Here is a 23,228-nt window from a genome sequence, read left to right on the forward strand (position 1 = left end):
TCGAGCCTTGGGCCGGCCCCGCTGCTCGGGCCCCCTCCCGGGCCCCTGCCGCCGCCCCGGCCGCCCGCCCCTCGGCCTGTCGCTCCCCGCAGCCGCCGCCCTCTGGGCACCATCTACTCTCCGGCCAGAGCCTCTTTGGCGTGTGGCCCCGGCTTTTGCAGCCCCCACCACAGCATCCCCGACGCTGCTGCCGCCTCCCGCCGCTCCAACATGGCTCCCGGATGCCCGATGGTTCGCTCCACCTCTGCCCCGACACCCCAAACCCAGTGGTACAACCCGTGGCGCATGGCAGGTTTGACGGCCGAAGCCGTTGCCGCCATCTTTACTAAGGACAAAAGTGCTGCTCGCGGTGCTGAACAGAGCGCAGAGCACCGCCGGCTTGGGTCCGCCCTCCCCGCCTCCCTCCTCCGTCTCCCTCCCCCTTCGAGGGCGCTGTCCCAGCTCCGTCTCCCAGCCTTTCTTTGGCTTGCAGATCTCTCGTCCCTGTTCCTGAACACTGGTTCCGAATCGTGTCCCGAATTTTGGTCTGAAAATTTAGTGCCCATAAACGTTCTCACTGCTCTGGGCGGGGGTACCATGTGGAATCCTGGGGCGGGCGACGATGGACGAACAGGGGCCTGAGGCGCCAGCAGCCCGAATAGCTTTAATCGATCAGCAGTTTTAACTTATAAACATGTCGTGACCATCTGCTTGTTTGGAGCGCCCCTGTGGGGCAGAGACCAAAGATGACCCTACCGAGGAGGGAAGAGAGACCAAATTCTTCCCCTCCTTGCCAGCCCCCAGCAGTCTCCTGGGCTCGGGGCTCCTCCACTGGAGGGTACACCCCCTCTCCAGGTCACGGGTCCCGAGTGCTCTGGGATGCCACGTGGAGCCCGGAGTAGCCCCACGGCGGCAGAACCAGCTTCCTCGGATCCCCGCCCCTCGCCTGCCACGACCGCATCCCTTAACCCCTTGAAGGGACTGACAGAAGCTCAGTCCTCCCCCCTCCTCCTTGATCAATCCAGCTCTCCCCGCGCGGTGCAACTCCTGGAACGCGCCGGTTTCAGCTGGCCAATGGTGTTCTTGGCGCAACAGACGTCACAGAAGACAGGCGGGGACGAGGGGTGAACGTGGAGCATTCCAATCAGAGAGTCATTGTTTCTATTGGCACAATGGGAGGCCCCGCCCCTCACAGCAGGATTCATTGTATGCAGGGAGGGGACTCCGCGGGTTCCAGGCTAGCCTGGAGAGATGACCCAGGTGGCACTATATGGACCAGCCTCCAAAGGCGGCATCGAGAGCGGGCTGCAGTGCCAGATACAGAAAACGCGGGCATCCTGGCACGGAGGAGGAGGTCAGGATCAGAACCCCTAGAAGGCTCCACTGGGTGCGGCTCCCCCGACCGGGTAGATCCTGCTTCAAACCGGCGAAGAACTCCTGGCCAAGGCCTCTGGCCCGCCCCGGGTACCTATGACATCACCACCAACCAATCAGACGGTGCATTCTCTCACCCCTTGACTTCTCCGCTTCCCAGAGACAAGGCTCCTGCGGGTTCCACCTCCGGAGCGCCCCATGTGGCTACCGAGAACAGGCCGGTGGGCTCGTTGTGCCCTCCGGCGTTTCTGAATGCGAAGACCTCTCCAGAATCAGAGCTCCGCGCCAGACACGCGGGCTGGATTCCTACAGGATTATGCGTGCAGGTGGAGGATGTGTAGAGACGCTTAGGGCGGAACTCCGTTGGATCCGGGCTAGTCGGTGCAGGGGCTGGAGAAGCGAGACCCTGAGACCCTGGACGTGCTTTTGAGAGTACTATGGCTCTCGGCTCTCTGGGTCCACAATCTAGTGAGTAGAGGGCACACCTTACGCCAAAGAAGTAGGGTACAGACAGGGCATTAGTGGGGGAGGAGTGCTGGGGTTCCAGAGGAGGCACCTGAGTTACCTTAGAGAGCTGATGCCTCCACTGTTGTCCTCCAGTTGTGACTGCTGTTCTATGGAGCCCCTCCCCCTATTTGCACTCACCCGTGCCCCACCGCCAGTGGCAGCTCCTAATGCACTCCCTGTAAAGTCAAAAACCAAATGTTGATGACAGCTCCTAAGAACATAGTAAGACCCCTACATAGTTCATTCTCGTTCTCCTCTCATTAGTTCCCAGGTAGAGCCCCCCCCAGGGGGCCCAGAGACCTGGATTTGAGGCTGCTTTGGGACTGATACAGAGAAGATCAGAATACCAGAGGGCAAAGGTGTGGCTGTTCTTAGCCTCTAACACTTCTCAGACTCTCTCTTTCTCCCCACCCTGAGTTTTTCCTCCCCACCCTGGCTTTTCCTCCCCACCCTGAGTTTGCCCTCTCCCAGATTCTCTTGTACCCTTCCAGGAGAGTAGGCCAGAAGACCTTGCCATACTGTCCAGCTCAATTACCCTATGGTTCTTTGACCTCACTGAGATCTCCAGTCTGTTGTTCACCTCCTCAGCTCCTTGATCTTTACCATTAGCCTTATAGAATCCAATGCTATAACAACTCTCCTGGCCAGGCGTGGTGGTTCACACCTGTAATCCTAGCCCTCTGGGAGGCTGAGGTGGGAAGATTGCTCGAGGTCAGGAGTTCGAAACCAGCCTGAGCAAGAGCAAGACCATGTTTCAACTAAAAATAGAAAGAAATTAGTCAGACAACTAAAAGTCTATATAGAAAAAAATTAGCTGGGCATGGTGGCTCATGCCTGTAGTCCCAGCCACTCAGGAGGCTGAGGCAGGATTGCTTGCGCTCAGGAGTATGAGGTTGCTGTGAGCTGGTCTGACACCATGGCACTCTAGCCCAGGCAACAGAGCAAGACTCTTGTCTAAAAAACAAAAAACCTGACTGGGCGTGGTAACTCACGCCTGTAATCCTAGCACTCTGGGAGGGGGGGGCGGGGGGTTGTTTAAGGTCAGGAGTTCGAAACCAGCCTGAGCAAGAGCGAGACCCCATCTCTACTATAAATAGAAAGAAATTAATTGGACAACTAAAAACATATAGAAAAAATTAGCCGGGCATGGTGGCACATGCCTGTAGTCCCAGCTACTCGGGAGGCTGAGGCAGCAGGATTGCTTGAGCCCAGGAGTTTGAGGTTGCTGTGAGCTAGGCTGATGCCATGGCACTCACTCTAGCCTGGGCAACAAAGTGAGACTCTGTCTCAAAAAAAAAAAAAAAGATGACTTTAAGCAAAGATTTTTAACAGGATATAAAATGTATTAACTATAAAGGAAAATATTCATAAACTGGATTACATTCCAGTTAAGAACTTCCTTTCATCAAAAGACATTTAAGGCCGGGCGCTGTGGCTCACGCCTGTAATCCTAGCTCTTGGGAGGCCGAGGCGGGCAGATTGCTCAAAGTCAGGAGTTCAAAACCAGCCTGAGCAAGAGTGAGACCCCGTCTCTACTATAAATAGAAAGAAATTAATTGGCCAACTGATATATATATAAAAAATTAGCCGGGCATGGTGGCGCATGCCTGTAGTCCCAGCTACTCGGGAGGCTGAGGCAGAAGGATCGCTTGAGCCCAGGAGTTTGAGGTTGCTGTGAGCTAGGCTGACGCCACGGCACTCACTCTAGCCTGGACAACAAAGTGAGACTCTGTCTCAAAAAAAAAAAAAAAAAAAAAAAAGACATTTAAAAGTGGGAGAAGAGGTCAGCTCACACCTGTAATCCCAGCACCTTGGGAGGCCAAAGTGAGAGGATTGCTTGAGGCCAGGAGTTTGAGGTTGCTATGCGCTAGGCTGATGCCATGGCACTCTAGCCTGGGCAACACAGATTCTGTCTCAAAAAAAAAAAAAGAGTGGGAAAAATATTATAAGATATAAAACCCAAGGACTCATATCCTGAACACATACTATAAATCAATAAAAAATAGACAAACCAATAGATACATGGGCAAGAGATTTGAATAGGCACTTCATAAAAAAGAATGTTCAAATAGCTGTAAACTAAAGAAGCTATCAACTTCTTTAGTCATCAGGAAAATGCAAATTAACAAATAAATACCACTATACTCTTGCCAGAATGGCTAAAATAAAAATGACGATACTAACTTTGGGAAAAGATATGAGAAGCTGGAAGTCTTAGACACTACTGTAGAAGTATATGTTGGTGCAATTATGGATATGGAAAACTATCTGGCAGTATCTGCCTATGACCCTGCAATTCCACTGTTGGGAATATACCTTCCCCGCTCCCCACAAAATGCATATGAGCAACAAGAAGATATGGCAAAAATCCACATGAGCAACAAGCCAGGGGCCATACATTGTTTATTCTAGATGCCAGCACTGGGACAGAGGGCACAGCATAGCCTGCAGTTCCCAGGAGATCGGTGTGTGCATCATGACAGCAAACAGAGCAAGTCACAGAGGCTGTCAAAGTCCCTCCCTCAGCTTCCTGGAGATCTGTGCTTTTCACTGAATTACACTATGTCCTGGTAGCACTATTTGTAATAGACAAAAATTGGAAAAGTTATCAACAGCAGATGGCCAAATGAGAGTATATTCCACACAGCATTGCGAACGAACAAACTGCAACCACATGCTATAACATAGTTGAATCTCAAAAACTTAATGGTGAATGAAAGAAGCCAGACACAGAATTTATACTATATGATCAATTTATATAAAGTTCGAAAAATAGGCAAAATTTATGATAACCTGTGGGGAGAAGGGAGGAGTCAGTGATTAAGAGTGATTAAGTGGGTTTTGGGGACTGGTGACATTCTATTTCTTCACCTGAGTGCTGGTTGTGTTAGCATTTCACTGTTGTAACTCACTAAGCCATCCTCTTTGAATACTGTACTTTCCATAGTGTTATTCTTCCATAAAATCAAACAAATTGTCCTCATTTACTTGGAACCTTAGTCTGTATCTTTTGGGGACCGAGCAGGTGGATGATCTTTACTCCATCCATCACCCTAGGGTGGCCTTACACACAAGCAGCTTGTGGTCCAGGTCATGTTCCACAGACATGGTACCAGCACTTTTAGGCACCCACTTCTAGGTGCCACTTCTGACCCAGTAATCAGCCCAACCTCCACTCACTGTACCCCAAAACCTGAGTTTTTCTCAACCCCACCCAAACATTTTCTTTCTTTGAAGTGTCCCTTGTTCTCTCACTACCCTTTCTCCTGCCTAGCCACACCTCACACCTGCCACCCTTCAAGCAGCCAGAGGGGTCTTCTCAGTTCCCTCCGAGACGAATTCTCTATCTAATCATAATCTGCCTTCGTGGCTGTTAACTTTGTGTTGTGAGACCATCATCAGGGTGTTTGCTGAGGGGGTCCTGGAGTCCCGCTTGCTACCAGGAGCCAGCATTTATGTAACTTTGTCAGCTGGCGCTCCTGCATTCCTTACCAACACACGCAAGGGCCCACTGGACAACCCTGCAGAAGTGGGCAGGGGTTTCTGCCATGGAGCCATACTTTGTTTATTCTAGGTGTCAGCGCTGGGACAGAGGGCACAGCGTAGCCTGCAGTTCCCAGGAGCTCGGTGTGTGCATCATGACAGCAAACAGAGCAAGTCACAGAGGCTGTCAGAGTTCCCTGCCTCAGCTTCCTGGGACCTGTGCTTTGCACTGAATGACACTATCTCCTGAGAACAATGGTTCCCTGCCTTCAGCACCCTGATAAAAAAGTTGTGACAGGAAGTCAGTGTCCTTGATTCTGGATGTGAAAGGGAGGCAGAATGTCTCCAGGATGAAGAGCACCCAGGTTGTGCCCCACAGAGCTTTACTGGGGGCCGAACGCTGCCAGCCCCTCCTCCAGTGCAGGGAGCCTGTGTGCTCAGCCTCTGACAGGCTCCACAACAGAGGTGTCCCCACCAGACCCCGTGCCTCACTCCACCAACTTCCCATCACATGTGCCCACCTCAGCTTCCTGAGAGCCTTTCCCGGGGCCCCCACTCCTAGCCCTGGCCTCCCTGTGCTGCTTGCTGCATTAGATTCTCGTTGGGAGACTATCAGCCCCCGCCTTCAGCATCCCATTGATGTCCCAAAAAGTCATAACCAGAAATCACAGTGTCAATCATGTGTGGAATCACCTGATGGAAGAGGAATTTGGGGCAAAAAATGATGGGAAATGATGAAAACCACTCGAGCTGGGTGCAGTGGCATGTGCCTATATTCCTAGTTACGTGGGAGGCTGTGGCAGGATTGCTTGAACCCAGGAGTTCAAGACAAGCCTGGGCAACACAGCAAGACCCCAGTCTCAAAATAAAAACAAAACTACTTCTGACTGGTGTCTGCATGTGGGGGGTTCCTGACTCTCCTCCCCCACTTATAGTGAGAGCCTCTTTGCTAACTTTGGAACCCATAAGCAGAATGAAGTTTCTGCCAAACTTTGGTCCTTAACTCCTCTAACACAGTAGTGTAAACCCAGCCCCACACTTGTTGAGATATTCTTTTTGCAGCTGGGCGCGGTGGCTCATGCTTGTAATCCTAGCACTCTGGGAGGCCGAGGCGGACAGATTGCTCAAGGTCAGGAGTTCAAAACTAGCCTGAGCAAGAGCGAGACCCTGTCTCTACCATAAAAATAGAAAGAAATTAATTGGCCAACTAATATATATATATAAAGTTAGCCGGGCATGGTGGCGCATGCCTGTAGTCCCAGCTACTCGGGAGGCTGAGGCAGTAGGATCGCTTGAGCCCAGGAGATTGAGGTTGCTGTGAGCTAGGCTGAGGGCACGGCACTCACTCTAGCCTGGGCAACAAAGTGAGACTCTGTCTCAAAAAAATAAAATAAAATAAAATAAAACAAAGAGCAAGATGTAAGCTTGGAGGTACAGACCCCTGCAAGTGTACAGTGGGGGGCTGGGGCCCAGAGAAGTGGGGGCTCAGAGAAAAGAGGCTGAAACAGGGCTCAAAGGACCTTGAAGGCAAGGCCTGTCAGGGCCCATCACCTCCTCAGGCTGGAGAGGTCAGTGCAAGCCACAGCGATGGGGTCCTGAGACCTCAGCACCCCTGCCCAACCTCTCCCAGCACCCCCAGGATCATTCGGGGAAGCCTGTTTCCAGACGTCCGTGATTTATTTCCAAAGGAGAGCTGCAGCACATAGGAAAATACACATGGCTTTTCAGTCTACATTTTTACAGAGAAAATAGATTCCATCGTTGGCTTTTTCAGCGCCATCATCCTGTTCTGTGAGGCTCCAGGATGGATGGCCTGTCTCCAAGATCCCGCTTTCAAAGCAGCAGCTTGGCCAAGGCCTCTGGGGTGGGAGTGAGCCCGTGGGGGCAGGGGGAGCACATGAGCAGCACTCACTGCAAAGCTAAGGCAAGAACAGAGCTGGTGGGAGACGCCTCCCTCACCCCAAGGACATGGCTTGCTCAGGCCCAGGACACAAACCAGGTGGGGTGGGGATGGGGACTGCGGCCCAGCCTGGAGCAGCAGCAGCAGTACTCTAAGTGTGCACGTGGGTGTGGGGGAAGGGGGCATGCTGAAGAGGCAGCCTATATGGGGATAGAGGGGCTTCATCTTGCATATCCCCCTGCCCCAGGACAGCTCCCAGACTGTGGTCCCCAATCCTACACTTGGCCCCTTACCTAAGGTCTACTTCAGGTGGGGGGCCCTGCTCAGGTCCCTTCTTCCACCTTACCCCCTCACTGTCAGTGCAAAACGTTCTTAGGGCCAAGCCCCAAGTCCCCTGCACCCTGACTGGGGCTGCAGGGAAGGGAGGAAAGGAAAGTGCTAGCTGGGGGCCTCCCCTAGCACAGGGAATTCCTTGCACATCTCTCGAACAATCATGCGGTCCATCTGGCACTGGGGCGAAGCCTCCTCCTCAGCCAGGATGCGTCGCAGTGTGGCCTGCAGGTCGGGCAGCCGGTGGCGGTGCTGTAGGTAGGGCGTGGAGCGGACCACGGCATGCATCAGGGAGAGGTATTCCATGCGCAGCTGTGGGAAGAGCAGGCTAGCTCAGGGACCCCAGGGAGGTACTGCAACTGCCACCAGACAGGGACAGGCCACTACTGCCCATGGACCCCAGGGCTGTGGATCAGCTCATGCCGCTTAGACATCAGAGCTGCAACCTCAGCACCCGGAATGTACCTGGCACAGAACTAGTCTTCAATAGTTGGTGAATAAACCAGTGCATGAATGGATTATCCCAGCCACAGACAGTCCCCAGATGTGGCCTGCCCAGGGCAGGCCTGTCCATCTGTCCGTCAGAGGCCCTCTGCTTCTCACCCTCTCCTCTCTCAACCTGAAAGATCCTGTTCATACCCACAGCTTCAAATAGTGACCCACGCTCCCTCTGGCTAGGCCTCTCCTGTGAGCTCCAAGGGAGACTGTCCAACTGCCTGTCGTTGCCTGCATGTCTCAAACCTGCATATCTGCACTGTCACACGCACGTGTACCACCCTCCTGAAGCTGAAGGCTCTCGCTTTTTTTTTTTTTTTTGAGACAGAGTCTCGCTTTGTTGCCCAGGCTAGAGTGAGTGCCGTGGCATCAGCCTAGCTCACAGCAACCTCAAACTCCTGGGCTCAAGCAATCCTCCTGCCTCAGCCTCCCGAGTAGCTGGGACTACAGGTATGCGCCACCATGCCCGGCTAATTTTTTTCTATATATATTAGTTGGCCAATTAATTTCTTTATAGTAGAGACGGGGTCTCGCTCTTGCTCAGGCTTGTTTCAAACTCCTGACCTCGAGCAATCCACCCTCCTCGGCCTCCCAGAGTGCTAGGATTACAGGCGTGAGCCACTGCACCCGGCCTCTCTCGCTCTTTATCTCTGTGAAGAACGCCACTGTCAATCCAAAAGCACAGGCCTGAAGCGCGGGTGTCCTCTGATTCCTCTCTCCCTCACACTTCACATCCAAGTCATCCCCAACACCTGGCCGTGTCACCTTCCACGTGTCCTGAATTCACTCCCAACACCCCTCCCCCAACCCTTACTTTCAGCACCTCTGGCTGAAGCTGTCCCAACAGCCCGTGTGACTAAACAGCCGACCTCTTCCTCATCCTCACTGAGGCCCGCGACCCACTGACCTGATCCCAGCACTTTTTGTCTCTCATTTCTCTCTTTACCTGTAACTAGAGGAATCAATACCCAAACCACCTTTAGGCAGCATCACCCTGCTAAGTCCCAGCCCTGGCCATCACAGGCCAGTGTCTAGGCAGCAGACAAGCATGGAGCCGCCTACAGGTCTGAACTTCCCTCAGATGGACCCGCAGCAGGGACTCCCATGGCTGCTCTCTGCTGCGTCCGCTCTCCCTTACAGCGCCATTGCCCACCTCCTCTCTGCCAAGGCTAAGCTGCCTGGTCAGCTTGGCTGGTGCTTCATGGGGAAAACAGAAGCAATCTTTCAGAAACCTGTCTGCCCTGCTCAGTACCCACATCCCACCTCTTCCCACCTGAATGAACTGCCCACTCCCGTCCATGTGGGCTGGACCCTCCACTGTGGCCTCTCGTACTAGACTCCTGCAGTGGCTGCTGTCCCTAACACTCCATCCACTTCTCTGTGCTTCCTAGACCATTCCCGCTGGCTCAGCACGAGCACCAGCATCTCCCGCCTTTAAAACACTCTCCCTGACCCATCGTCCTGCTCCAGCAACCCCCCATTTTTCTGCTCCTGTTCCTGGAAAATTCATGAGCATTGTCTCCATTTACTGCTTCCAACTCCTCCCTCATTTCCACTCTCCAGTAATTTCAAATTTTCGCACCATTCAGACTCTCTTCCCTCCACCCCACAGATAACCACCTGTCAATCACCACTGATCTCCATGTGGCAAATCCAGCGGCCAGTTCTCAGCCCTTGTCTTATGCTGGCTCCTAACAGTGTGGGGACGGCTCATCTCCTTCCTCCTCCACGTACGCAGCTCTGGGGCATCTCTAGTGCCCACTCGCCCCCACTGCCTCCCTGCTGCGCCCGGTACCTGACTAGCAGGTATCGCCTCAACCTCGACACATTCAAAACACATCTCTATCTTTCCCTCAAGAAGTTCTTCTGGCTGTCAATGATCAGGACTTCATCCACCTTGTTGCTCAAGATAAATCCAGCAGCAAGCCCTGCCAGACCCACTTCCAGCACACTCCAAGAATGGCCTCTTTTCACCCATGCCGCCTGGCCCTCTGAGCTTGCTTCCTTGCTGGCCAGCTCCCACTCTGCTTCCAGTCTCAGTTCCACCTGGGACGCTCATCACAGCACTGTCCCTCCTCTAAGGGATCGCAACCTCCTGCTGCAGCCTCCAAGGCTTCCTACGAACTCCACCCCCTCTCCTCATCTTGCACACTTCCTCTGCTCCAGCTTTCTCCAACACCCGCCTCCGCATCACCTCACGGCCGCTCCTTCGGCTCCTGGCACACCTGCCATGGTTTCTGAATGGCCTTTGACACTACTGGCTCCAGCAGTGGCCCTGTCCCCTCATCTCCACTCATTATCATGTCAACCTGATTTTGTTTCAGCTTCCACATAGCGACCAGCCCTGCTGCAGCCACCTCCAGGCACCTTGTCTCCAGGGGACAGGTCTGCGATGTGCCGCACAGTGATGTCAATGAGTGCCATCATGTCTGTGTGGTAGAAGATGGCAGCTGTGGTGGCGCTGCCGAACACGTCCTGCAGGAACTTGAGGACAGAGTGTGGTGGCTGTGGCTCATGTTTGAAGATGCGCACAGGGTCATCTAGGAGGCAGGGGTCACGGGTCAGGGGGGTCTTTGCAGGGGTCCCAGAGTCACCCAGGGGGCTGCAGGAGCCACTGCAGGGGGTCATGGGGTCACAGGGCATCGCAGTGGTACCCGCGCAGATTCCTGTGCCCTTACCCCCTCTGTTCAGGAGCAACAGCAGCTTCTCAGAGAAGATCTTGACATTGGTATGTTTGCTCAGGGCGGCCATAATGACATTCTGATCAGGGGCTGAGGAAGGACATGGGTGTAGACAAGGTGCTGAGCCTGGACAGCCCCCCTCCCGTTTGGTCAGCCACCTCCCAGCCGGGCCCCACCCCACCTGGCAGGTGCAGGTTGAGAGCCAGAAGCAGGTTCACGCAGAGGTCTGGCAGCTGCTCCGTGGTGTCCAAGGGCAGCCCATCCTCAACGACGCTCAGCAAGAACTGGGCGAAGGGTGTGCCCAGGTGTTCTGGGAGAGGGGCACACAGAAGTGTGTAGCCTTGTCCCCTCCCCCCAACATCACTGGCCTTCTTGGCTTTCTGTGAGCCTTGCGGACACCCTATCCCTGCCAGGCTGTGTAGTCAGCAGGTCCCCAGGCCACAGGCCCTGGCTCCAGGACCTGTGGTCTGCTGGGCCATGATATGCATTCTTACCGTAGTGTGCATACGGCACTGCCTCCCCCATGGAGAAGACCATGGCCAGGACAAGGGCAGAGTAACAGAGTTTCTGGTGGTCTGGGGGGACAAGGCAGGCAGTCAAAGTCCCTGAAGATGGCAGGAAACCCCAGCAGATGGCAGGCACCCCCTCCAGATGGCAGGAATCTCCACCACCCGGCTCCCCCCGGCCTCACCCTGTGTGTCCGTCTGCATGTCCCGTGCCAGCTCTACTGGCAGCACAGATGACACGAGTGTGGAGATGATGGCTGCATCCAGGCTGCACATGGCACCAAAGCACTTGAGGAGCAGCAGCCGCAGTGATGCTCGGTGCTCCTGGCAGGGTACCCTGGGTGCTCAGTGCCTGGAATCCCCACCCCTACCCCGTCCCTCTGTGCCCCCTCCCCTCTGTCTTGCACACACCATTTGGTAATAGGCCACCAAGGCCAGGACAGACTCGAACTCATTTCTCTTGCACATTTTCTTGCAAACTTCAGGGTCTGCATCAGTCTGTGGGAGGAAGAAGTGTGAGAGTCACCCATGTGAGCCGAGCTCTGCGGCCGCACGGGAGAGCCGAGTGCACGTGCGCAGAGGAGACTCCTAAGCATCGAGGGGGGAAGGCGTAGGGTGAGGGTCGCTGTTGCACACATTGGGGGATGCATATGGGCCCCCACCCCGCACCAGAATATGCAGCAGCTCCTCCAGGTAGCAGCGGATGACGCCCTCGTCCTCATATAGGGCCCAGCTGCGCTGCTGGGCGTCATCCTTGTGCCGAGCCAGGTCTGCGAAGATCACCTCCAGCCTCTGCTGGTCATGGCAGACCTGCCCTGAGGGCAGGGCTGTGCTCAGGTCCTAGGGGAGAGGCGAGGCATGGTTCAGCACACTCCCTCCCCTCACCATCTCCAGGAAGTCCCCAAGCCTGGAGGGAGAGTCCCACTCAAGCCCTATGTGGTCCACACTGGGCAGGGGGCTCAACCCCAGTCTTAACAACCTCCTGGGCCAAGATTCTGCATGCCACACGTCTGTGGGGGCTTTTCTAACAACTTTCTTATCATCTTAGATCTGCATAAACTGTCCCATGAAGAGGGCCATGAACTCTGTCACTACCTGAATGTGATTCTGAGACCTTACCCTCCCATTCCACACAAAGTGGCAGCAGGCCTGTCATCTACCCACCTCCCACATTTTCTTCAAACCCTGCTGACCAGGCACTGGCTTCCATGCCCAGCACAGACAAGCCCATTAACCCACTGTCATCCTCCACAGCCAACCAGAATTATAAGAAGGACCATGGAGCCCCAGGGAGGGACCTTTGGCCAATCTGGCCCCCATCACGTACATAGGCTCGCTGCCACCCAATCCTCCTCCTGACCAGCACTGCCCCAACCTCGGCAAAGGACCCCACCCATCCCATAATGCCTACACACCTCACTCCCTTCTGTCCAGGTCAGCCTTTAGGCCTCCATCATAGCTCTCCACGCACCCATGCTTCTCCAGTGCCAAGGCCAGCAGGGTACTGCCCTCACCCATGCTGTGTGTCTGCTCCTCCTCTGCAGCCAGGCGGAACTCTTGGCCACCCACATGTGGTCTCATCCATTACTTGCCGCAGGTCCCACCTCCTCCCACAGCACCTGCCCTCTCTCCCTGTTTTTCCAGCCATGCCGGCCTTGCTCTGCTTCACCCCAGGAGCGAAGCTCAGCCCTGCTTCACTGTCCTTGTCCAGGCTGCACCTCTGCCTGGAACGCTATTCCTCCCTTCCTCCTGCAGGGATCAGCTCAAATGTCCCCAACACCCAGCACAATGAAAGCTCAGGGATTGACAAATACCTATCATGTACAAACTGGACAAATGTGTGAGGGGTGGGAACAGGGTGGGGTTAGCAGGATGGCCTGAAGGTAGGGAGGCTCCTGGCTGTGCTGCCCACCTCACCTTGCCCTCCACCAGCGAGAGGAGGACCTGCTCCATGATAGGTGCGGTGGCTGGCACGGAGGCCTGGATGTGACCCACCACGACACCAATGGCCACACGGCATAATTCATGGCTCAGGCCGGTGTTTCGCCGCACAAGCTCCATCAGCTCTGCCCCAATGGTCCTTGGCACAGCTGTCTCAGCCACTGCCTTTTCCTCTGTGGTCCCCAGGCTCAGTGCATCCAGGGCCTCTAAATCATCAGAGGCTGAGGTTGTGCCAACTGCCACTTCTTCTGCAGGGGGTTCAGGGTCTGGTTCCTTGGAAGGAGGGGGCTGGGCTTGGGACACAGTGGTGTGGGTGCTCCGGCGGGGCACAGGAGGGGGTGTGGGTGAGCAGCTGGAGCCCAGCTCAGACGGGCTGGAGTGGGTATAGAGCGTGTCCAGGGAGGTGCTGCTGACTGAGGAGCCGCTGGACACGGAGCTCCCCCTGGAAGGCATGCTGTTGCGGCCGCCTGTGAGAAAGAGTGGATGCTGTGCTGGGGCAGCCCCTACCCCTCCCAGCCCAGGGCCCCTGTCCCCCAGTACAGGGGCCAGTTCCTCTGCTACACTCTGTCTCCTCTCTATGCCCAGAGCACCCCCACAATTGCCCCAACATGGGGGCCCTGTCTTCTCCCCAAGCCTAGAGCCCCCATTCCCCTGATATGGGCAGGGTAACCATTCCAATCACAGGGCACCCCTACCTCAATTCCCTCAACCCTGCCTTCTTACCACTCCCCGAGGCCACCAGGGCCTCTCGGTCTCTGTGTTTCACAGGCGGGGGAGGTGTGGCAGGCGCTGCCCGGCGAGGCTGTGGTGGGATCTGGAAAGACAGAAGTAGGATCTGGGGATCTGGGAGGATAGGCTGCGACCCCATATGGACTCCTTGAACCTCTGGATGAAGCTTTTTTTTTGAGACAGGGTCTCGCTCTGTCGCCTAGGCTAGAGTGCAGTAGAGACATCATAGTCACTGCAACCTCAGACTCCTGGGCTCAAGTGATCTTGCCTCAGCCTCCCAAGTAGCTGGGAATACAATTGTGCACCAACACACCCAGCTAATTTTTCTATTTTTTTGTAGAGACAGGGTCTCGCTATGTTGTTCAGAATGGTCTCAAACTCCTGGGCTCACGGAATCCTCTTGCCTCAGTTTCCCAAAGTGCTAGGACTATAGGTGTGAGTCCCCATGCCTGGCCTGGATGAAGCCTTTAAGCCCTACCCATCTCCTTTCTCCAGGATGCCCCACCACGTACCTGGTAGAAGCCTCCATCTGCACCAAGATGCTCAGAGCTGGGCAAGCTGTGCTGCCGCTCGAACCCAGCTCGACACACTCCATTGGGCTGCCTGGCGGCAGCAGCATCCAAATGGTGGTCACTGGTGGATGGGGTCATTGCTGCAGCACTGGAAGCTGAGGGGCCTCTGCGAGACAGGGTCTCTTTCCGCTGGTGGATCAACTTCCTGATGGACAGGGAACTACTGGGGGGTGCACTTCACAGCTCCCAAAGTCCTCACATGCTCCTTGTGGGATGCTGGGATCCCACAGCTCAGACCCCTCAGCTCCCCATCTCGCCCATGCCCTCCCCACATCTCTAGCACTCACTGAAGGACCCACTCCACCATGCTCACTGGGAGGTGTCACTCCACCTCCCACCACACTCACTGGAGAACTCCGCGCTGTTCCAGGCTGTATTTGCCACCATCCTGCATAGCTGTGTTGTGCACAGCCTCGATGGCCCGGTCAATGGCCTGCAGGACATCCTGCTCCAGGCCCTGGAGAGGGGGACAGGGCAGAGTTAGACCGGGGGCTAAGTGGAGGTGCTCAGCCCAGATCTAGCCCACCCCAAATGGAACCCAGAGCGCAGGACCACTACAGCTGAAGACTGGAATGCTAGACACGAGCACAGAAAGTGGAACTAGAATACGGAATGGAGTTCTCAAGCTGTGGCACTCAGGGAGCTAAGGCACAGGGTGGCCCCCATGCTGCCACATTACACATTGAGACCCCACTTGGGATTTTGCCCCACAGAGAGGCTCTTGGCTAAGATGTTTCTGAAAGCCAGGGAATAAAAACAAAGCCCAGGGACCCCCGGCTTGTGGCCAGAAGCACGCACCTAGTCTATCCCTAGTCTTGGCTCAAAGCCCAGGTTGACATGCCAAGCAGGATGCCTCCAGTGTCTGGAATCCTTAATAAATCACTCTGGATCTTGCTGATCCTTCACAAAACCAAGGTCATACTCCAGAACAGCCCTGTCCTCTGCAGACCCTGGGAGCCAAAAACGGGCCAAAGGGACCTCTCCTCCCCATCCCTGCTGGCAGCCCGCATGCCCTCAAGGTATCCCAGTAAGCTCCCAGACCTGCCCTGGGAAGCAGTTCTGTGTTTTATGAGTAGACATGAGAGAGGGGCCTGGCCCCTGCTCCAGGCTCTGGTGCCATGCCCAGCAACCCAGGGTCCAGTCTACCTGCCTGTCTGGCATGGGGTGGGGGTGTGGGGTAGCAGCTGTGGGACCAGCCACCCCCACCTCCCCTGGTACACATGGTCCATCAGGTGACACAGGAGCCTCGGAGCTGAGGTGAACTCACTCCAGAGTGAGTTTGAGACGGACAGAGAGGTGGGCGCAGAGGTCAACAAACTCCTCCGAGTGGTATGGGGTATGCCAGAGTGCAGGGAGACAGAAACAGAGAGGAAGACAGACAGAGAACCACACACAGACACACAGACACACACACAGAGTAAAAAAGACATGGAGAGAGGAGCTCAGAGAAGAATGGGGAGGCAGGCAGAGGAAGACAACGTAGAAAGAAACTGAAAGCTAGAGACAGAGAGTGGGAGAGAGTTGGAAGAAGAAAGAAAACACACACAGGTGGAGAGTCAGAATGACACAGACAGAGATACGCAGTCAGGGAAACCAAGAGAGGTACACAGAATGAAACTGAGAGACAGTGACACAGAAGATGCAGCGTCTCTGGCCTCCCCAAACACCCTGCCCTACTGGTCCTGGCTGGGGCAGGGGACTCAGGCCTGTGACCTATGCTTAGCAAGGGAAGAGACGGGATTTCCCCCAGGCCTTCAATGAGACCCCATTCCCAAAGAGGCTGGGTCTGACACGTCACTCCAGGCCCAGCAGCCCTGGTGTCCAGGACCCCCCACTCTTACCCCGGGCACTCCTACAAATGACCAGACTGACAGTCTATGTGGAAGCCCCTAGGGCTAGGGCCCATTCCCTTTGCTAAGACCAGATGACATGTCCAAATTTATCCTGTTATTTCTGTCCTGAACCGGGCTGGAACAGGATGTTTCTAAAAGCTGGGGACTAGGATGGGGTGGGGGTGTCATGCACAGGCCAGGCGGCTCTGGGCCCTCCTTCCTGCAGTGGTCAGAATAAACCAGCTGGAAACACAGCGACCCAGCCCCTGTGGCAGGGCTCCTCTCAAGGAAACAGGAACCGGGACTAGAGCCGCCTCTAGAAGGAAATGGGGCCATGGTCAGACCAGGGGAAGCCATGAGAAAGACTCATTCCTCACAATGGAAGCAGCCCCCACTACAGGCTCAGGACAAGGAGGGATGTAGCTCCTCCACTTTCAAAGGAAGTAAGAGGAAGTAAATCTGAGAAGTCAGGACCTGAGGCCTGGGAAGTAGAGGGAGCAGTGCCAGGGAGTGTCAGCAGGGGCTGGGGTCCTTGGTTCATATAGGGTTGGGGGAGTCTTGGGAAGAGCTTAGAGGGTGGATGAGTACAGGACAATGAATGACACTAAGGTCCCAGGGCTTGGGTGTCACATAGGGGATGGGGGTATCACCTAGGGGATGCAGGGTCCAAGTAGGGGGTTGAGGACCCGGAGGATGTTTGGGGAAACAGGTGGTGTCCAAGGTGGCCCGGGTCTCAGTGGTAGAGGTGGTGGCTCCAACTGGGGGCCTGAGGGAGAGGCAAGAATGTGGAATACTAGGAATCTAGGGAAGGCATGTTAAGGGGTCTCAAGGATTTGGGTGACTGGCCAGAATTTGGTGCTGGAGCCTCAGGGTGCTCTTAAATTCTATTCAGATGGAGGTTTTAATACTGAACGGTCTGGTGTCCAAGGAGTCCTAGTTCCAGAGTTAGTGTTTTGGTAGATCTGGGTAGGCTGTCAAGGGCATAGTCTTTCGTGCGGGATGCTGGCTCTTGCAGTCTCAGTTCCCATGGGCCTAGGGTTTCACGGTGAGGTTCTCAAACTCCCTGTCTGCTAGAGGTCCCGGCCTCCGGGCCAGGGAGTCTGGGGTCCTCAGGCTGGTTCTGCCAGTCCAGCTTCAGGGCCGCGGAGGCCGGGCCGAGAGGGACACACTCACCTGCAGGCGGCGCAGGTAGGCGGGCGGCACGTAGCCGGTCTCACCACTGCGCGCCCGCGCCGCCAGCCACCAATGCGCGCTGCTGCGCTCCAGCACCAGGAAGGTCTCGCCCGCGGCGAACGCCAGCGCGTTGGGCTCCGCCGAGCGGAACGCGTACAGCGCGCGGTACATGGGGCCGGGCCGGGCCGGTGCAGGGTAGGCGGCAGGGGGCTGCGGAGCCAGAACGCCAGGCCGGGAACTCCGCGCAGCGCTCGCCCCGCCCAGTGACACACCACGCGTGCGCGCGCACGCCCGCCGAAGCCCCGCCCCGGAGTGTGTCGGCCCGGGCATTGGCGCCGCGCACCCCTGCGGCCCCGACAGACACGGCGGGGCGGGCTGCAGAGCCAGCCGGTCCCTCTGGCCCTGAGCTCTGCGACTCTGGGCTCCTTACCCCAGCCTCGGCTTTCCCCGCTCAAGTTTGAGAGCTGTGGCCTGTCCTACCTCCCGGGGAGGGCGCGCCGCGGTCGTAGCCGGTGCGCCCCCGCCGCCCCCGGGAATGGGTCCCGGCCTACTAACAATAAGGACAGCGACCCGGGAGGCCGGTCTCATTGTTGGATCCCGCTTACCCAACAGTTGGCAGCTTCAGCAGAGGCCAGGTCTCCTTGGCGTGTCTAGGCTTCATGACACCTCTTCATTAAGTCCCTGCCCCGTACTGTGCCAGTGTGGAGCAAATGTGTGTGTGATGGGGGAGGAGGATGGTGCAGTAAGAACGAAACCAGTAGGCCAGGCGCGGTGGCTCAGCTTGTAATCCTAGCACTCTGGGAGGCCGAGGCGGGTGGATTGCTCGAGGTCAGGAGCTCGAAACCAACCTGAGCAAGAGCGAGACCCCATCTCTACTATAAATAGAAAGAAATTAATTGGCCAACTAATATATAGAGGAAAAAAAAATTAGCCGGGCATGGTGGCACATGCCTGTAGTCCCAGCTACTTGGGAGGCTGAGGCAGGAAGATTGCTTGAATCCAGGAGTATGAGGTTGCTGTGAGCTAGGCTGATGCCATGGCACTCACTCTAGCCTGGACAACAAAGTGAGACTCTGTCTCAAAAAAAAAAAAAAAGAAGGAAACCATTAAACCAGGCCGGGCTATTCCTTGTCTAGAGTCCTCCCATATTTGCTCCCCACCCTCCACCCCCACCACTTCTCCCTTTAGCCTTGGCTTTTCTGTTTTCCTCTGGGTCTTTGCATATTCTGTTCCCTTTATCTGGGACAGTTTTCCCCTAGCTCTCTCACAACATAAGGTTGTAAACTCCCACCCCTATCAGTCGCTATCATCTTGCTCTGCTTTATTGTCTTTATAGGACTTTAAACTCTAGATTATTTTTGATGTCCCCTTCTGAGAGCCTACAGGAGGGCTGGCAGAGGGTAGGGAGTAAGTTACCAAGTGGCATTAAGTGCATGTTTGACTCACCCAACTTTCCAGTCAGCCCAGACCTCCAGGTTTTGAAATCCTTGTAGTATGAGTGCCTGTGGAACCCAGTGAAGAGGCTCTTGGGGAGAGGATGGCCCTGGGGCTGGTCCAGCCACACATTCTCCTCAGGAAGCCTGAGCCCAGGAAGCACGGTTATGGGCACAACTAGACCAGTGTATGTAGTTGACCTATGTTTTTAGGCAGAGTACATAGACCATAGTGGGCCTTGGGGAGGAGGTAGGTACTAGGATGTTCAGATGAGGGGTAAAGCTGCTACAATCTGACATCCAGACCCTGCCTTCTCTGCACCAGGTCTGGCTCTGCAGTTCAAGACCTCTCTTAGATCCTCTTCCTTCCAGAAAGACCTCCTGGCACACAGCAGGAGTAGCTCTCGGGATGTACCGACTGGGACTCCGTGAAGGATAACTATAATTGTGAGGCCCAGGGCCAGGCAGGAGTGGTGACAGGTGGTGTTTTGAGGTGTCTAAGAGGACTACCCTACCAGAACACTCCTCATTCAGCCCTCTACCACCTGGGCCCCTTTACCACAGAGCCCAGGGCTGCCAATGAACCTGAGCCTAGCAGCTACCTGAGACCCTAGTACTGGCTCCAGGATATCTGACATCACGATGTCCAGTGAACTAGCTGCTGCTAGGGGCACAAGAGGGATCAAAAGCTGGACCCAAAATTTGGAGCACCCACTGCCCGACTTTGGATTAAGCTGCACAGGGCCATAGAAAGACCTTGGCCAGTATAGACCCCAGAAGGACTGGGTTAAGGTATATGTGTGTGTTGGGGGGGTCCTTTTTGGGTAATCTCAGGGTACTAGGTTGGGGGACTGAGGACCAAGCTAAGAGGCTATGGTGATTTTAGGATTGATCCATGGGGTGGGAGCAGTGGCCAGAATATTGCTGGGCCAGGGAGGAGGTCACAGCATGTAGTGAGGCTTCTGTAGGTTGGGAAGGGGGCTGTCTGCCCCTGGAAAGAATGACATCAGCACTGTGTACAATAAACAAAAAGATTTGTATTAGAACATATACACTCAGGGAAGAAAGAGGTATTTGCATCATCAAACATGGAATGTTGAAGAAATAGTTAAAATAAATAAAGACTCCAAGCACAGCTGGGGCTGGCTCAGGCTGGAGCTCACACAGGCCACTACACATCAGCTCCAGGCTGCAGGGGCCACCACCTGGCCATACTGGCCTCCTTCCCGACGCAGCACAGCTGTGCCTGGGACACAGAGAGTCTCTCAGATACTGGAGCAGCCAATAAGCTCATTCCCCACTCTCCTCGCTTATCTCTGTGACAATGTCTATCAGACTCTGAAGCCCAAAGATATAGCCAGCATCCTGGCCCTCATGCACCACGGTGTCCTCGCCATACAGCCTGCAGGTGGTGTGTGCAAAGTCGATCATGCGCACATCTACTGAGCTGGCGCCAACTGGCTTGTAGGCGTAGGCACCAGCAGACTCATCTGCTGACTCCTCTGACAGGTCCTCCAAGTCCTCAGCATCTGAGTCCAGGGCCACTTCGGGCCGCTCCTTGCCATCATAGATGACCAGCAGGGAGCTTGAGTAGAAGCGGTAGGACTCCTGTCGCTCTAACACCGCCTTCAGCTCAGCCAGCTTCTTGAGCACAGGGCTCAGGAGTTCACGGCGCAGGTACCGTCCATTGTGGAAAAACTGGAAAAGTGCTTCTTTGAAGCCCTGCACTGACAGCTTCCGCCCATGGTACTTGTTCATGAACATTAGCTGTCCACTGCCTGCCTGGTAAACCTGTGGGAGAGAGACAAGCAAGTCAGGAGCTAAGGGCCATCTCAAAGCCTGGACCACAGGGGAAGGTACAATGAAACAGCCCAGATCAGATCCTTTAACTTGTCAAGTACACCAGTTATAAATGAGCCGCTGTCCTCTGTGTTCAGTCTCTACCTGGGATGCAGCCATCTAACCTGGGTTTGGTAATTGGGCCCCAGCCCCCTGCTCATCATCTGGGTCAGTGGAGAGGACCTAACCCTCTTGCCTTCCTCCCCACTCCTATCCACAGTCTCTGAACTCAGCCACCCCGGCCAACCTCAGAGGGGATCACCTAGGCATGCATGCCATCTTTGTAACCAGAAAGCAACAGACTCATGTAGGGTCAAACTTGGAATCTTTTGAGCAAATAAAACTGTCCAGGCAGGGAAGTGGCAGACAATGGGTGCCCTAGTCAGCCCTTGGTAAGTACTAGCACACTCCTCACCTGCATACCACACACACGCACGCCAATGACTGCAGATGTGCTCTGCTGACATTTTCGGATCTGGTTGGCTGCCTTCTCCTCTGAAGCATCGTCACCATGTTGACGTGTGCCCATCTTGAGGTCAAGGACACAAGGCACCTCATAGCGGGAAGTCAGGTTCTCCAATAAGATAAATTCTGAGTGGTTAAGGACAATACTCCTAAAGAAGAAGTGCTATTGCATGGGGCTTTGGCACTCCCAGGGCACAGTGCCTGGATATAGTGACCCAGAGAAGCCCAAATCCACAGCAGACTCCATTAGTCCTGCCCATCTCCCCCACAGGGAGCCCAGGGCTGACTAGAGAGCTAAATGGCACCTTACTTCTTGTCAGGGAACTGACATGACAGCAGCCTACATTTGGATTCAACATAGGCTCAGGCTCTCCCTGTGCAGCAGACACACATACCATTTCCTGAATTCAGCTAGGTGTAGGACCAGTGTCCAACAACAGAAAGTCTTCAATTACAAATTGAACATCAAGTAAGTTCAGTAAATCCTACAGCCTTAAATGTGAATTGGAAATATCAGTATAACTCATGAAAATACTTTTTTCTTTAAAAATAAATGTCTATTGGTCAGGTGCAGTGGCTCATGCCTATAATTCCAACACTTTGGGAGGCTGAGGCAGGAGGACTGCCTGAGGCTAGGAGTTCAAGAACAGCCTGGGCAATATATAAAGACCCGGTCTCTACAAAAAATTTTAAAATTAGCCAGGTGAGGTAGTGCACACCTGTAGTGTCAACTATTCAGGAGGCTGAGGCGGGAGGATCATTTAAGCCCAGGCATTGAAGGTTGCAATGAGCTTTGATCACGCCACTGCATTCCAGCCCAGATGACAGAGTGAGACTCATTCTCAAAAATAAATAAATGTCTGTTTCCTAGCAGTGTGCACTGAAAAGGTCTAGAAACAATGACCAGAAGTAATGAGAGTCCCTAACGCGCAGATTGTTCGGTTGTCTCATCATTTCCCATTAAAAGGAACCAGTGCTTCCCCTGAGCAGGAATTGCTAAACTGGCCAGCAGCTCACTGTTGTACAGCCTGTAAGCTAAGAATCATTTTTACATTTTTAAGCAATAAAAAAAATAGGCCGGGCGCAGTGGCTCACGCCTATAATCCTAGCATTCTCGGAGGCCGAGGCGGGTGGATTGCTCAAGGTTAGGAGTTCGAGACCTGCCTGAGCAAGAGTGAGACCCCGTCTCTACTAAAAATAGAAAGAAATTAATTGGACAACTAAAAATATATATATAAAAAATTAGCCAGGCATGGTGGGTGTAAGCCTGTAGTCCCAGCTACTCGAGGGGCTGAGGCAGGATGATCACTTGAGCCCAGGAGTTTAAGGTTGCTGTGAGCTAGGCTGACGCCACAGCACTCACTCTAGCCTGGGCAACAAAGTGAGACTGTGTCTCAAAAAAAACAACAACAACAAAAAAAAACTTTTTGGTAAAGGGCCAAATAGTAAATATTTTAGGTTTTGTGGGCCAGAGTCTCTCTCTGCCATTACAGCATAAAAACAGCCATAGATAATACTGTACATGAATATATGTGGCTGTGTTTAAAAACTTTTTATTTACACTCATTGAAATTGAATTTCAGTTAATCTTCATGCATTATAAAATATATATATATTTATCTCCTTTTTTTTTGAGATATATATATATATATTTTTTTTTATCTCTCTTTTTTTTTGAGACAGAGTCTCACTCTGTTGCCCAGGCTAGAGTACTGTGGCTGTCAACCTAGCTCACAGCAACCTCAAACTCCTGGGCTCAAGTGATCCTCCTGCCTCAGCCCCTTGAGTAGCTGGGACTACAGGCGTACACAGTTAATCTTCATGCATCATAATATATATATATATTTATCTCTTTTTTTTTTTTTTTGAGACAGAGTTTTTTTTTTGAGACAGAGTCTCACTCTGTTGCCCAGGCTAGAGTGCCGTGGCTGTCAGCCTAGCTCACAGCAACCTCAAACTCCTGGGCTCAAGCGATCCTCCTGCCTCAGC

At 54.2% G+C, this 23,228-nt stretch overlaps 2 protein-coding genes and 1 long non-coding RNA gene across 3 annotated transcripts in view; 1 reads left to right on the forward strand and 2 right to left on the reverse strand.

The window, feature by feature from the left end:
- Positions 1-1,158: 1,158 nt before the first annotated feature.
- On the forward strand, positions 1,159-5,644 carry LOC105874937 (uncharacterized). Its single transcript, XR_001155748.3, has 2 exons — positions 1,159-1,821; positions 5,435-5,644. It is a non-coding gene; the product is annotated as an uncharacterized LOC105874937 (long non-coding RNA).
- A 1,357-nt stretch (positions 5,645-7,001) lies between these two features.
- NCKIPSD (NCK interacting protein with SH3 domain) lies at positions 7,002-17,777 on the reverse strand. Its single transcript, XM_012771204.2, has 13 exons — positions 17,503-17,777; positions 14,845-14,954; positions 14,438-14,642; positions 13,920-14,010; positions 13,173-13,663; positions 11,925-12,095; positions 11,667-11,753; positions 11,441-11,579; positions 11,244-11,324; positions 10,931-11,059; positions 10,747-10,839; positions 10,436-10,608; positions 7,002-7,885 (listed from the first exon to the last, which is right to left on the reverse strand). Exons 1-13 carry the CDS (start codon positions 17,671-17,673, stop codon positions 7,682-7,684), a joined length of 2,145 nt encoding a protein of 714 aa, XP_012626658.2. The 5' UTR covers positions 17,674-17,777; the 3' UTR covers positions 7,002-7,681.
- A 2,175-nt stretch (positions 17,778-19,952) lies between these two features.
- Positions 19,953-23,228, reverse strand: part of IP6K2 (inositol hexakisphosphate kinase 2) — a 34,215-nt gene continuing 30,939 nt past the window's right edge. The window contains exons 5-6 of the mRNA XM_012771207.2: positions 21,190-21,365; positions 19,953-20,726 (exon numbers count right to left, since the gene is read on the reverse strand). Of these exons, the coding sequence (XP_012626661.1) occupies positions 20,226-20,726; positions 21,190-21,365 (677 nt within the window). The 3' untranslated portion in view covers positions 19,953-20,225. The remainder of the gene's footprint in view (positions 20,727-21,189; positions 21,366-23,228) is intronic.

The sequence above is a fragment of the Microcebus murinus genome, chromosome 1 (assembly GCF_040939455.1).
Source record: "Microcebus murinus isolate Inina chromosome 1, M.murinus_Inina_mat1.0, whole genome shotgun sequence".
NCBI lineage: Eukaryota > Metazoa > Chordata > Mammalia > Primates > Cheirogaleidae > Microcebus > Microcebus murinus.